Here is a 15,175-nt window from a genome sequence, read left to right on the forward strand (position 1 = left end):
ATAAATTAGTAACGAGGCCCTTTCAGTAGCTCTGATGATGTCAACAATGAGATAATAAGGTGTTAGTTGTAATAAAGTTTCCGGTCCCACGTGAACATGTTGACAGTTTGAATTGAGGTGGGCATCTCTGTCACAGAACAATGTGCTGGCGATCGCGGACGAGTCGCACCGCGCTCGTAACGTGCCAAAGTTTTCAAAACATAACCGACGGTCGATTGTTTCAATTAAAAAAAACACTACAAAACGAACAAACATAAGGCAATATTCACAAACATCGTGACTAAATTCCGCCGGAGAACGGCGTGTCAACAATTGCTGTAGTAACGCGATAGTATTCTTCACAAACGTATAATTGGAAAAATGTAGTTGGTGTTGTGTTTCGTTGTGATATTAAAGTTTACATCTGGATCGAGTTCGAGTAACATAATGCTGTACAATGTAGGTATTTATTTTAAATATAATTATATTAAAAAATATTAATATTTGTATATACGACGCTTAAATTTAAAGCGCAACTAAATTTATAAATAATCTAGAATAAATTAGAAAGATGAGAGAAAATTATTTAGACCTTAAATATATTTTATCATGTTAGTGGGTTAAGGATTATAGACGAGAAAATAATTCAATGCCAGATGCTCGCGAACAACTGCATAAAGGATGTAATCATTATTTAATCACTAAACTTGGACCTTTGTTATACGTTTATCATACGTTATTACATCTAAAACGCGTACATAATTAATTCCATAATTAATAACACGGTACTGGTACAGAGCTACGTTACAAAATAATTGTCCAGTACATCTATGAACTTGCAGGTCTTCATACCTATTGTTTAGCATTCAGAGAACATCATTACAAAATACGACGTAACATGTTTTAAAAATACAAAAAATAATAATATAAAAAGTTAAATTTTAATAACAACTATAAACACGAAATAGAAGTTTGTTTTTAAAAATTTGTAATGCAATCAACTATTTTTTTATGCAGTATATTTTTCGATAGTTTAAGACTTATAATTCAATACTTGTATCATATATTTGTAAATTTCAGAAGGCCATAAATTTGATACTATTATTTACTGCCACAGTAGCAGTTCAATTTCCAAACAATCCAACATCAGCCATGTCAGCCGATGAAAGACTGTTTTTAGGAGAAAATAAAAAAGGCGAACAATCAAACGAGAGTGCTCATGAAGTGGAAATTGATGCTGAAGATAATAAGAAGTTTTTAGAAGATGCCATGAAAGCAGTGTTAGATCCTGCTACAGTAATTATAAAAAATGCCGATATAGTTGAAAATTTTAAAGTTCAACTAGACGAAATAGATAAAGAAAACTCTACTTTAGAAATATTTATCGAAGAAATGGATAAGCTTAGCTTGGAAGTATGCAAAGCATCGCAAGAATCTTTATGGGCTTTTGTTACAGATATAAATAGTGAATATAAGAAAAAGAAAATGGTAACGATTTGTCTTGAATCTGAAATTTAAAAATTCCGTGTCGTGTATACAAAATTAGTATAATTTGCAATATTTCAGATTCGTGTAGCTGCCGAGGAAGATGAAATTAAGAAACAATATTGGAAGATATTAAAGAAAAAATATGCGGATGACCAGCGAATTGCAAATGATTTAAAATTAAAAAGAAAATTCATAATTATTAAAGAACGTGGTACTAATGTTCAAATGCCACAAACTAAAGTAAGCATCAAAGATTTCACTCGTTGTAAAATAAGCTGAACCACTAGTTTTTAAAATAATCAATTCAATATTAATATAAACAAGAAATCGATTTCCTCGACGGGTGTATTAACATACTCACTATTCTATAAATTTCTTGGTGCTTTTTAATTTTTCTCTTCACGTTGAGAATTCCATTTACGATGGATATATGTGGTCAAACAAGTAAATTAGTTGAATGAAAGAAGGCGTATTGGACGTATTTAGTTCGCATTATTTATTAATATGATCTAGAAACATTCTTATTTTAATATTATTTGTGATAAGGCTTTTATCTAGATATTTTACTGGTAGGTGCAATTCTACTAATGAGTATCTTATTTCTAAATATATGTTGTTGTCCCACTGCTGGACTAGGCAACCTATACTGTCGAGGAGAAAATTTGAAGTTTATTCTATAAGTTTATAATCTAAACATTTTAAAATTTAAATCATTAGAAGGTGATCTAGTAAGGGAGGAGCCCTTCCTGCTACTAATACATATAAAGTCATAATATCAAAATAATTACACAGTATAATAAAATTTTTTTATTTGATTCTTAAGAACGGTATTAGCTTGATATATGTTTCGAAACCATTTCTGTAATTATAGATATTTACAAAAGCAAAAAATATTATTGCATTAAAAAGTATTATCTTGAACTATTCTTACACAGTAGGACATATGCATACTCGTAGCTTATACTTAGAATATATATATAAATCATGACAACCACAAGAAGTAATAGGTATTCTGTAAGCAAGCATAATTGATTTTTACCTGTACATTTGTTGTCAAGCGCATAGGCTTAGACCCATGAATTAAAAAAAGAAACGCTATTAGTTATTTTTATTAAACCAGAGATGTATGTAAAAAAGGTAATTTCATTTCCAATGCGTAAATGATCAAACGAAATGTTTCGTATTTCGTATATACATATATAAATATAAGACCAAAGTTATATCATAAACTTTCATTATTTCAGCAAAGAGAGGAAATAGATACAATGCAACGCATTTGGAGTCGAACTACTGTATGCGCCTTCAATACGACTGTCTGTGACAGCGAGAATGCTTCTCGAACAATGAGCGGTTAGTTACAAGGCAAAATAATGTCACTTTCCTGTTATTCAAATTTACTTCGTATTTTGATATATAGTAGTAATTAATTTTAAACAAAATTTGAAGTATTTTTTACATACTTAACGAATGTTACAATAGATTTTTTTTTGTTACATGATTTCTTGGAAAAAACATGATTTGATTTTGTTTCTATTTAAAAAAAAAAAAAATGGTTTAAATTTATATTACTGATTGAATTTTCTTACAATTAAGATTCATGAGAGATTGTATTTTACATTTCCAGATATAATTTCAATATTCAAAACCAGTAACGATACTAATGAACTGGTATATTATTGGAAAGCTTACCGAGACGCAACTGGAAGGAAAATCCAGCCCATCTTTAAACATTATGTAGCAAAAATGAATGATGTTGCGAAGGCAGAAAATTTCACTGATGCAGGTGAAATGTGGCGATATGCATTTGAGGATGAAGACTTTCTTGGAACTGTGGACAGACTTTGGGGAGAAATTAAACCTTATTACGATAATCTCCATAGTTATGTTAGAGCTAAACTAAAGACATACTATAAACAAGAGCTAAAAGATGATAACAAGCTGATTCCAGCTCATATTTTAGGTATCATTCTGTTTTCCAATATAATATTTTATGGCAGAAACAAATAATATTTTCGATTTATTTAAATTGTCTAAGATAAAAATTTGGCTCATTAAATTAAAAAATTCGTCCCTTAATCTGGACTAATGTATACTGTAGAGTCTGTAGAGAGTGTAGAGAGAGAGTAGAGGTATCATTACTTCTGAATATATTTTTTTTCGGTTTTTTGTTTGCAATCGGCGAAGATATCGTATACACAGAAAACTGTAGTCATATATTTTACGGTTTCGAATAGCGCCTACATAAATTACCGAAGCAAATAAGTTTTTCTGTTTTTAGGTAACTTGTGGGCTCAAGAATGGCAGGCGACTTATTCGAAAGTAGCACCATATCCTGACGTTGCAAGACCGTCAGTTGATGAAAACGTTGACATATTATCAATAGATCTTTTTAATGCGGTGGATAATTTTCATCAATCGCTTGGTTTTGAAAGTTCAAAAGATGCATATCAAAATATAAAAGAATCTTTACCGACAGTCAATTGCTTACCATCCAGCCATGATATGTGTGACGGTGTTAACTATAAGTAAGATATTAAAACCTTTCATATTACAAAAAATATTGTTACTAAATAGATGAAGGTAGATTAATAACATCATATGTATGTTTAAAAAAATGTATATTACCAAGTAAAACATGAGTATTGTTGATTTATTCGATAGCAAAAGCATATGCATTAGTTAATATTTCAACATTTAATAACTTAGCTTCGAGATCCATCTATTGACTAATTGAGCCTCTGTCGCAAGTCAACGCCCAGCTTAAATTTGTAAATAAAATATACGCTTTAATATGTTAATAACTATTACAGGATAAAATGGTGTGGTGAAAGGGTGTACGATATAACCGTAGGGCTGTCAAGAGCAGCCAGACTACTGGGACATATTCAATATTTTAAGCACTATCGGAATCTCCAACCACTCTATAGAGACGGACCAAATCCTGGTATGAATTCGATTATTAGCCTTGCCAAATGGAAACATTAAAAATGACACTGACTAGTGTATAGTCTTAGAGATACTCTAAAGAGTGTTGCTTTGATTTGACTTCAAAATGAAGCTCGTATGGCTAGGTACCACTCAATCATCGTATATTCTATAATATTCATTTTAAAAAATGAAACGAGACAATATACCTACTTTTATTTAGTGTAAACATAATTAAAAATTCTCAAATACTTAGTTTTTTTTATAATTATGAGGTATGAATGCCTATTCCAGTTTTGTGGATATGTTATGCTATTTTTATTTAAATCTTAAAAATAAGGGCATTCACATCTTTGTACTTGCTTTTTTTACTCTGACCCAAGTTTTGTGGCGCATTGGCGATGTAAGGAATGATAAAAAAAGACGCCTATGTGTAAGGGCAGTGATTACTTTAGCATCAGGTGGCTTTTTTGCCCGCTTATCTACGTATACTATAAAAAAAGAAAAATTGACATCGAAAATAACGATTTGTGCTCATACTACAGGCAATTCCAATATTTATTTCAAAAAATGGTCACTTAAAATGGGAAAATTTGCATGCCATTCTATATAATTTAAAACATATATAAAGCAGAAATAAAGTCAACCTCTTTCTAAAGTAAAAAATATAACTAATACAGAAACCTTAGAATTAGTTCCAGTGCCTAAATCCTAACAAAAGCGGTTGACCACTTGTGCATTTTATTGATTCAATGAAGGCCTTCGCCGCATAAAAATCAAACATTCTCTTTTGTCTGAGCTTTAAATTACCACGATATAGCAATATCGTTTTCAATGATCGCAGGATGCAATAAAGTATTAAGTCCTAAGTTTTACTCTCAATATAAAACTAAATTATAAGGTACTGAGTCTTTAATACTAATATTGGGTTTCATTAATCATTATATCCATGTACACAGAAACTTAATTTTTGTTTAAAGTTCGAAATACATGTGACATTTAATCTTTCAACCATTTACTCATGAATGCCAAATTGTTTCTTAATGAGAATAAGTTCCTTAAACCTAAATATTCTGTTCGAAGAATTAAATACATATTGTACTTTTATTGTGAACACATAATTGTCCAGACTCGCCAAAATTTTGCCAAAAATTTCACAAATCAAACATACGAACGGTAACCATAGACTTGGGAAGAACAGGCTAATAAAAATACCTTTACCAAAATTTTCTGCTTACAATAATTGATGTGGATAATTTTTATTTTTAATATTGAAATAAAATGTCACATCATAATTGCTTTAAGGTTTGTCTTATATTTCTTAACTTAAACTCTATGTATTGATAATTATTGTTCGGCTACTGGCACAGACCCTACTCAAACATACTTCTGGTGTACTATCAAATTTTATAGATACTGATCAGTGTACAGTATAAAAAATGCTATTTTATGTTGATGTTTAGTCTACTTCCTATGTCTCCGTGATACTTTATTGTTTAACTACCTAAAATATTACTTCGATTGCTGCACATCTTCCAGTTCATTGAAGTTAGTGAATGTAAGCGAGATATATCTATTTGTATATTAATAGCAGAAGGGTATTTATATAACATTTGATCTTTACAGACCGCACCGTAATATTATTTTATTACAAGAATGCTTACTTTCGATAGGAATAAACTTATAACTTCTAAATTAAACTAATTTTGCTTCTTTTTTTTTCTGATTTTACATTTGTGCAAAATCATATTTTTTTTGGAAATTAAATCTTTGATCATATTAATAAATATAAATTTTATGTTAGGTATTATTAGCAACGCCTTAAAATTTTAGAGTTAATTAGCGATAATTATGAAGGTTATATATCATGTCACGTGAACAATAAGCTTTATTTTAGCCTTCCACGATGCAATCTCTGACATCGTAGCAGTGCAGCTAACCTCGCCGAAGTATTTGCAAACCTTGAGCTTCGTGAAGGTGACGACCGGTGTCGAGTCAACGATCAACCATTTGTTTTGGCTTGCTCTCGAGAAGTTCCCTTTGATGGCATACGCGTATGTTCTAGATAAATGGCGATGGGATATCTTTGCAAATAGTAGCATGGAAAATTGGAATGAACATTGGTGGGATCTCAGGTAAATACAATATTATATTCTTCTTGATGTTCTTAGAGCAAACTCTAGTATGAATTATATTTTACGGAACCCTCCCAAAAATTGTAAATCGGCTTTATTAGGAATTTTCTCGTAACGTAAATCTAACAATTTTAGACGGTACACTCATAGGACACCAATATATACTAATATTAAATTGTGTTTTTTTTTATTCGGGTTATAGAGTAAACTCCTTATAGTGAGTGAGTTTATAAGATACCTTAACAAGAACATGTTTGTAATGACACGTACCTACAAAAAAGAGATAAAGATACGGTCAAACCCATTCGCACGGATGTTAGGGTTAGTATGAAGGTTACTACAAACGGTTTTGTAGTACCTACATATGTATGTATATTTGAGTTATTTATCAAATTATTGAGTTCAGCTTAGTAAATTGTTTTCTATTTAATAAACTCTCAACATCAAAAACAAAATAATTTAAATTTAGTGTATTAATTTATATTAAGTTATCTTTTTCAATGTATATGTAATTTTTTTTATGTAAAAGGTTGGACCGGCTAATGACTGACCTGATGTAAGTGGTCACCACCGCCCATAGACATTGGCGCTGTTAGAAATATTAACCGTCCCTTACTTCGCCAATGCGCCACTTTCCTTGGGAACTAAAATGTTATGTCCCTTGTGCCTGTAGATACACTGGCTCTGGCAGCAAAATATCTGATGAGCCCTACCACCACTAAATTTGTATACTAAGGCAAAGTGATAGTAAGTCTTTAATGATCGATATTAGTTAATTGTTTATCTTTACCTACGTACAGTTTATTTTTATTCGTGCCGATCAACACAAGAATGATGTTTTGTCAAAAGTTACATTAGCATAATAAATGGTTATTGACTGAATAATAACTGCATTAAAACGTTTATCTAAGCGTTTAATAATTAATTTGAATGTACACAAGAAATAGATAATCATTAAAGTCAATTTTAGTTTGTCCTTATACGATTTATTTGTGGTCGCAAAATGTAGTAAACATTTGTATGGCTGACCGCTGCCTGCCAGTCTTCTTTGGTATTCTACTTTTAGTATCTTATAAGTGCTTATAGTGATGAATAGGGGTAGGTACTGTGACACCTGGTACCTATCCAGTAATGTAAGCGATAGATAATATTTCTTTTAATACCTATGTTTATGTAGGTGGTGACACCATCAGGTAGCCATTTTACCAGTCTGCATACCATTTTTAAATAAAAACTCGCAGGAAAAACGTATTAAAAATCGGAATACCCACGACGTCTTTTCAGCGAGCGTCACAAACAAAAACAAAGCGTACAAACTACCGTGTCACCCCGACTGTTGACCACAAGGAGATATTTCACTTGGCCCTTATATTTTTAAACGCTATCTTAAGATCAAAAATTAATTTTATTCGTACAGAGACGAGTAGCTGTGTATATAAATATTATTTTATTAAAAGCTCCATAACATATTCACGCATTGAAAGCCAATTAAAAAAATGTAAGGAAAATATTTGTAACGGTATTGTATTATTGTTGACGTTATCGAAGCCTGGTTAGTTCGGTTTTGTTATTAGATGTTTCAGTATTTTTCTTTGTAATTACTCAAACTCAAAACTCAAACTCAAAATTCCTTTATTCAACATAGAAGCATCACACTTACTTATTGATGGTTAAATTAAACACTACCACCGGTTCGGAAAAAGGAACACCCTGACCTGAGAAGAACCGGCGTAAGAAACTCAGCGGGTCTTTTTTTTTTGTCAAATTAAATAGATACATAATTGTATATGAATAGAAACAGCCAGGAGGCGATCGTTTCATTCCCAAGGTGTGCTATCAAACATAAACTCACTAATTGTATAGTAACCTTTCGCACACAAGCGTTCTTTAACATTTTTTTTAAATTTGGCAACAGAAACATTTTGAACGCTTTCTGGAATCCTGTTGTAGAAGCGTATACATTGCCCCACAAAAGAGTTACTGACTCTATGCAGTCGAGTAACAGGAGTAACAAGATTGTGTTTGTTTCTTGTACCAATGTTATGAGAATCACATTTTCTCATAAAAACATTAATATTTTTCCGTACATACAAAACATTACAGAATATATATTGAGAAGCAACAGTCAATATCTTAATTTCTTTAAATTTATACCTTAATGTTTCCTTGGCTCCTAGGTTATAGATTGCGCGAATAGTCCTCTATGTACGTACGTACATACAATGTACGTATGTTTTAAGTATATTACAATATACTTAAAACATACGTACGAGATACAACACGTAGTTGTGTTTTTCTTTATTTGCCTATTTCATAATATTCAACATTCAACATATTTTTACATGAATTTAAAAGATACAATATATTAAAAAATAAAACGACCTACAATAACGATATTTTTTTTTAACAAACATTGCATTATAAGTTTAACTTAGTTACTTTATTTAAAAGTATTTTGTTTTACAATATAATAAACTCTTAGTAATATATCCATATAAAATCATTGTATTTATCAAATTCGATTCGATTTTTACTTTATTCATTTGGTGTATTCCGGTTAGATATTATAGAGCGCACATGTATGTGCGCAAACACAATGTCAAAGCCAAATATTTTTACTCAATATAGAAGAGTTACACATTCTAATTGATATTCAAAAATTTAAAACCGGTCTTGAAATAAACACACCGGATCTGAGAAGTATCGGCGAAAGAAACTCAGCAGGATTTTTTAATGTCATATTTTACAATCATTGTTTTAATATTATATAACAAAAAAATATGTTTTCGTTATTTGAAACAGCCTGAAATCGATCATCTCGTTCCCAAGACGAACAAGTGCACTCGTTATTACTTCATTTTCGTAATGGGCAAAATTTTAAACACTATAAACTACATAACTATAGAAACTAAAAAAAAAAACAATTTGAGAAAATAGCTAGATAATAATATATCATTTCAATTTCAGGATAAAAGAGACAGGTATATCGCCACCTGTTCCTCGCAATGAAAGTGACTTGGATCCTGCTGCCAAGTATCACGTGGTATCTCACGTACAATATATCACGTAAGGATTTCTTTTTAAATATAGTGTACATTTATACATTTATTTGAAAGTAAGATTTATATTTGTTACTTTGTATGCAATGATTACCTTCCTATAACTTTGGAGGAGGCCATAGCCTAACATTGGGACCTTTAGACGCTGTTTCTATACTTTTGCTTATGCAATACAATGTAATTGTATTTTGAAAAAGGTTATTCAAAAATAAGGTAAGTATACTTATAATGGATACAATAATTAAATAATTATTCATTAAATTTATACGAATGGATACAGTAAGGGATGGTACATAAGAGGAAGTTTGAAAGTGGCACCGGTAACCGAGAAGCTATCTGGAAACCGGCTGTCATGGTATGGGCATGTTATGCGGAGGAATGAGGACCATGAGGAAGGTCTTGAGCATGGATGTGGATGGACACACAGGTAGGGGACGACCAAAGAAACGATGGATGGATTGGGTGAAAGACGAAATGGATAGAACGTCCGACATAGAGGTATGAAAGAAGAAGACATGCTGCGCCGACCCCAAGTAAAATTGGGATAAGAGCAGGAGGATGATGATGACTTATATTATAAATAGACATAGGTGATTATTTAAAGAAGTTGTTCTTATATTTTTATCGTATGGATATAAAACAATTTAGCGATAATATAAGTTGTATATTTTTATTTTAGTAGAGATTGTTTTTATTGAAATGTTAGAATAATCAAATAAATCTTTCGATGGTAAATGTAGGTAGATATAATTATAACAATAATAAAATGACTATTAAAATTTATTATATCGTTCTATCTGTAACATTAATTTAAAATTTTATTATTACTTTTTCGTTCATTGAAATAATTAAATAATAGAAGATTTTTATATGCCTTACTAAAAAAGTCGCTAAAATAATATTGATAAAATTTATACCACAACAAGCAGTACTTTTCGGAAAAGGTTTTTTTATACGACATCAATATCTGAATAATGTTCTTTCCAGATTAAAATATAGAACATTAACGTGAAAAGCGTGACTTTTTAAGCGTGGCTTAAAAATATACTATATCATGTTCCAATTATACGCAGAAGGAATTGAAATAAGTAGTTTTTTATGACCAAATGATTCAAGAACCATACGTAATCGTGTATTTGATTTATATAATATTAAATAAGTTCACATATACATACATGTATTCTTATTTAATGAAAAAAGTGGTTAACTAATGTGTATAATATCAACAATAAAACTTTAGCTTTTATTTAAAATGTGAAAGTATTGATATGTGTATCTTGTTATTATGTGTGTTTATGTGACGGTATATTTTCTTCCATTTATTATAGGAATAAAAATCGACCAACCAGTGTAGGTACATGACATTCACATTCGGTCAATGCCCATTTGTAGTATTATTAAAAGTTTGGTTTGCAATGTTATTTGAATATAGTCTCTTGCTTCGATATACAGTTACCTGATTATGTCTGATAAAATGTTATTTGAATCATAATAACGGATGTAAGCTACTTCTTAGAGTTTTATGAATATCCATCTTCAGATACACTTACTGAAATAACGTTTTTATCTAGTTTCTGAAATAGAATGTTATTTTTTTTAATTGATCATTTTATCAATATTTAATATAATATTGATATATGCTGTCTTGAACGGTGAGCAAGTGACATTAGCAATCCGATCGAAAAATTGGTATGGAAATCTTAACTAACTGAAAAAAAAATTAACTGAAGTGATAGGGAGCTGGTCATGTATGTCGAAGGATCGATGGATATTGGAGCAAACGAGTCCTAGAGTGGAGGCCTTAAAGTGACGAACGCAGCGTACGGGTGTAGATGTCCTCCATTCGAGTGGCTCGATGACCTGACGAAGGGGGCGGGACCTGATAAGATGAAGAAGGAGCGAACTTTGGTGCACCTTGTGACAGGCCTTTGTCCAGCAATGGATTGTGATTGGTTGATGAAGATAAAGAGGATGCTGTGTACTAGGAAAGAAAATAATGCCTTCGCTTTTTCATTTTCTACGCATTCTTATATTCAGTAATTTTTTTTTGTAAATTGAAGTAAGATTTCAATTTATTAATAATTTATTAATGGTTAGATTAAATATCATTTCAAAATGATAACTATTTGATGCTTATAATCGGTTAATGCTTATCAGAGCGTGCTTGGCGTGACACATTGCGTTTACATTATTTCAGAAATAATTGATTTGTTAATTAAAACACCTCAAACTTCAATGAATTGTGCGAAGTAAGAGTTATGGTGAATTCATAAAATTTTACGTATGATTTTTTTCAACCTGGTAAAATAAATTATTTAGATTTGCATTGTACCGTAAAATTGAATATAAAATACATACAATAACACTAGAATAACGTTTACATATTTTATAAATTACATGTAATCGTGTATTGTTCACTAGCGATCGTCGCAGGCTTCAATCAAAACTAGTCCATTTTTCGAAGACACTATTTCATAAAAAATAAATGTTTTTATAACACATTTAAATTCTTCTATTTCGTATTCGTCTTAGTAAAGAATGTTTACAAAGTTAGGCTATGTAATATGTCATCTAATTCGAAATTGAAGTATAATATATTATAAGGAAAAGATAAAAAATCATAAATACATATATAGTTAAATATTTCAATTTAACTGCGCCATTACATATAAGATAATATACATATATATTCATATTAGACATTGTAGATAAATATAATATGATTTAAACGTAATTTTTTTAAATGTATTAGTTGCAATAAATAGTTGTGTTGTACTAGTTTCCGACCGCCGATTCGCCCGCGACTGCGGCCGCATGTTAGGAGGCAGGGAGGGTGCTATGTATGTCCTTTTACATACCCCCTGTTAATCTGTATGAATGTTATAATGATAGGTTGAGTATCTAAGACATAACAAATTACTCAAGACACTTTTGTATTAATAATAATAGGACATCAAAAACTTAGTTTTTAACAATATATTTTTTTTAGATACTTGATTTCACATATTCTGGAATTTCAAGTACTATTATCACTATGCAAGAAAGCAAATCACACGGGACCTCTGCACGAATGCTCCATATACGGCGACAAGGAAACGGGAAAACTGTTGAGGTACGAACTTACTTCCTTAAGGTATAGAGGAAGCATCTTATATTGTTGAGATTAATAACGATAAGTATTTTAATATAACCATGACCCTAAATATGAGATAACTTCCTCTATAATATATTTTAACATTGCCAAGGTTTTTTTATTCGCTTTTTACATAGGTCTGGGTTGTTTCTAAGGTCATGGTATATTTTAAAAATTAATAGGAAAGTCTTATACTGATTTATTAATAACAAAAAAATATATCAAAGTCATCACTTAAGCGAAACAATAAAAAACAAAGGTTTCATTAACATTCTATAGCAAGAAGTTTTTACTACCATTTTTTTAAATGGGTCGGTATAGATACAAACGATACATTCAAATATAATAAAATTCGAGCAAGTGTAATGTGTAAGAGTAAGCACATTAGTAAACTAATATATATAATCATATACTATTTCCTTATATATTATTTACTTGGTGGTAGGGCTTTGTGTTAGCCCGTCTGGGTAGGTACCACCCACTCATCAGATATTCCACCGTCAAACAACAGCACCCAGTATTGTTATATTTCAGTATAATTGCAGACACAAGGAACATAACATCTAAGTTCCCAAGGTTGGTGGCGCATTGGCAATGTAAGGAATGATTAATATTTCTTACAGCGCCATTGTCTGGAGGCGGTGGTGACTAATTACCAACAGGTGGCCCATATGCTCTTCCTCCTACTTATATCATAATATATATGTGTATATATTCTTAGGGCTTTGTGCATGCCCGTCTTGGTAGGTACCCACTTCCACCACTAACCAATTTCTCTATCACTTAACAGCATTAATTAGCATTGTTATGTTCCGGTTTGAAGGATGAGTCAGGGAAACAAACACATGTATAACTTCTTGGTTTCCAAGGTTGTTGGTCCATTGGCGATGTAAGAAATGGTTGTTATTTCTTAAAGCGTCACTGTCTATAGTCGGCGGAGACCACTTACCAAAAGGTGGCCAAATAGCCAGTCGATTAACCTGTTATAAATTTTAAAAAATGAACATCGACGATCTTGAAAAACAACAAATAAATCTACTATTTTAGTAGAAACAAACATGCGTAGATGTCTAGTTCCTCAACATTTTCCTTGACCGTGTAGTTTCCAAATCAATTCACACATTGACATATAAACGAATTTTAGGTTATTCCAAACTCTGAAACAGTACTTAAGGCGTTTTAATAATGTATACCGAAATCGTTACAGTCGTTTTAATATATTATTTTTCGTTTTAGTAATGGCATGTCTCTCGGTGCAAGCGAAGACTGGCAAACGGTATTATACAACATGACAGGGGAAAGTGAACTGTCTACAAAAGGTATTATAGAGTATTTTTCAGGACTTAATGATTTCCTCAAGGAAGAAACCGCTAAATTAGTAAGGGATAACGAAGATATGGACACAAGTGCTCCAATTGTTGTTGGAATTATTGTTGTTATATTAACCTTATTGATGTTCATATTATATTGCGTAAAAAAGAGAGACGCATCCAGTAGATTATTTTCTCTATGTGGATTAAGTAAAAATGGTTCGTTAGACATAGCCACGAGTGAACTCTCGCAGTGTAAGACCAATGAGAGCGCCGTTGGAGTGAGCGAAGCTAAACTGTGAATAGACTATTATTGATAAATAATTTTAATGTAAATTTTTCATTTATGTAAATGTTTAATTTTAATCTATTTCGATTACCATTCCCACCTATAAAATCGTTGCGAAAATTGAAAATACATGTTGAAATTCTTAAAAAACATCAATAAAATTTTATTATTATATTTTTATTATCGTTTTATTACCTCTATATTATATCCAATATTTAAAGTTCATATGTTGTGTATATGAAATTAACAACCTGTACACAATAGCCCTAGCCATCTTGGTGAACATGAGGCAGAATTTTAGTTCTTAAGATGTTTTCCTTCATCGTCGAACATGAGATTAAATGCCTGCTATTTGGATTCGAATCCGCGACCTCGTGTTAAAGTTTTCATGGTCTAGCCACTAGACTATTGCAGCTTACAGTATGGCTAAATTAATGTTATTCTTGTTTAATTATTTGAAACTAGTTTCTACCTGCGGTGTTGTGAGTGTTAGGTATCCTTGTCTTAGTCAGTACGTTTGACAACGTCTAAGCAATATTTCGTAATAATCGGTCGATTACTTAAGATTTGAACGCTTTTCATACAACTAAATAAAGTAACTTTCGCATTTATAATAAGATAACTTGAGTATAATTATATAACCTAAGATTAACTTGAGTGGCGTAATTCAAATAATGAAATTTCACACTCAATTGTGACTACAGTTCTATATTATTAGATCACGTCGAACGTTCTAGAACGAAGAAGACCGGGCTAACGGGTTTTCTCTCCTTACATTGAACTAAATTAAAACAACCGGAGAGCTTTCTGTCACAAGACGAGCAGTCTTACTTGTCTTCTCTAATTTTATTCAACGG

At 31.1% G+C, this 15,175-nt stretch overlaps 1 protein-coding gene across 2 annotated transcripts; it reads left to right on the forward strand.

Annotated features, from left to right (window-relative positions):
- Positions 1-120: 120 nt before the first annotated feature.
- On the forward strand, positions 121-14,492 carry LOC113392957 (angiotensin-converting enzyme-like). 2 transcript variants are annotated; one of them, XM_026629604.2, is made up of 11 exons: positions 121-438; positions 1,060-1,467; positions 1,546-1,707; positions 2,712-2,817; positions 3,092-3,427; positions 3,746-3,992; positions 4,278-4,411; positions 6,290-6,527; positions 9,495-9,593; positions 12,576-12,698; positions 13,956-14,492. In XM_026629604.2, exons 1-11 carry the CDS (start codon positions 427-429, stop codon positions 14,329-14,331), a joined length of 2,241 nt encoding a protein of 746 aa, XP_026485389.2. In that variant the 5' UTR covers positions 121-426; the 3' UTR covers positions 14,332-14,492. The 2 variants fall into 2 exon arrangements, with proteins under 2 accessions (XP_026485389.2, XP_026485390.2); XM_026629605.2 differs by having other exon boundaries at positions 1,063-1,467.
- The last annotated feature ends 683 nt before the right edge of the window (positions 14,493-15,175 follow it).

Source organism: Vanessa tameamea, chromosome 12 (assembly GCF_037043105.1).
Source record: "Vanessa tameamea isolate UH-Manoa-2023 chromosome 12, ilVanTame1 primary haplotype, whole genome shotgun sequence".
Lineage (NCBI taxonomy): Eukaryota > Metazoa > Arthropoda > Insecta > Lepidoptera > Nymphalidae > Vanessa > Vanessa tameamea.

Bases quoted from the DNA above. Each gene is read 5' to 3' on its own strand.
- LOC113392957 (XM_026629604.2), top strand. The intron at 3,428-3,745 runs GTATCATTCTGT...TTCTGTTTTTAG, and splicing joins GATTCCAGCTCATATTTTAG to GTAACTTGTGGGCTCAAGAA. The intron at 6,528-9,494 runs GTAAATACAATA...TTTCAATTTCAG, and splicing joins GAACATTGGTGGGATCTCAG to GATAAAAGAGACAGGTATAT.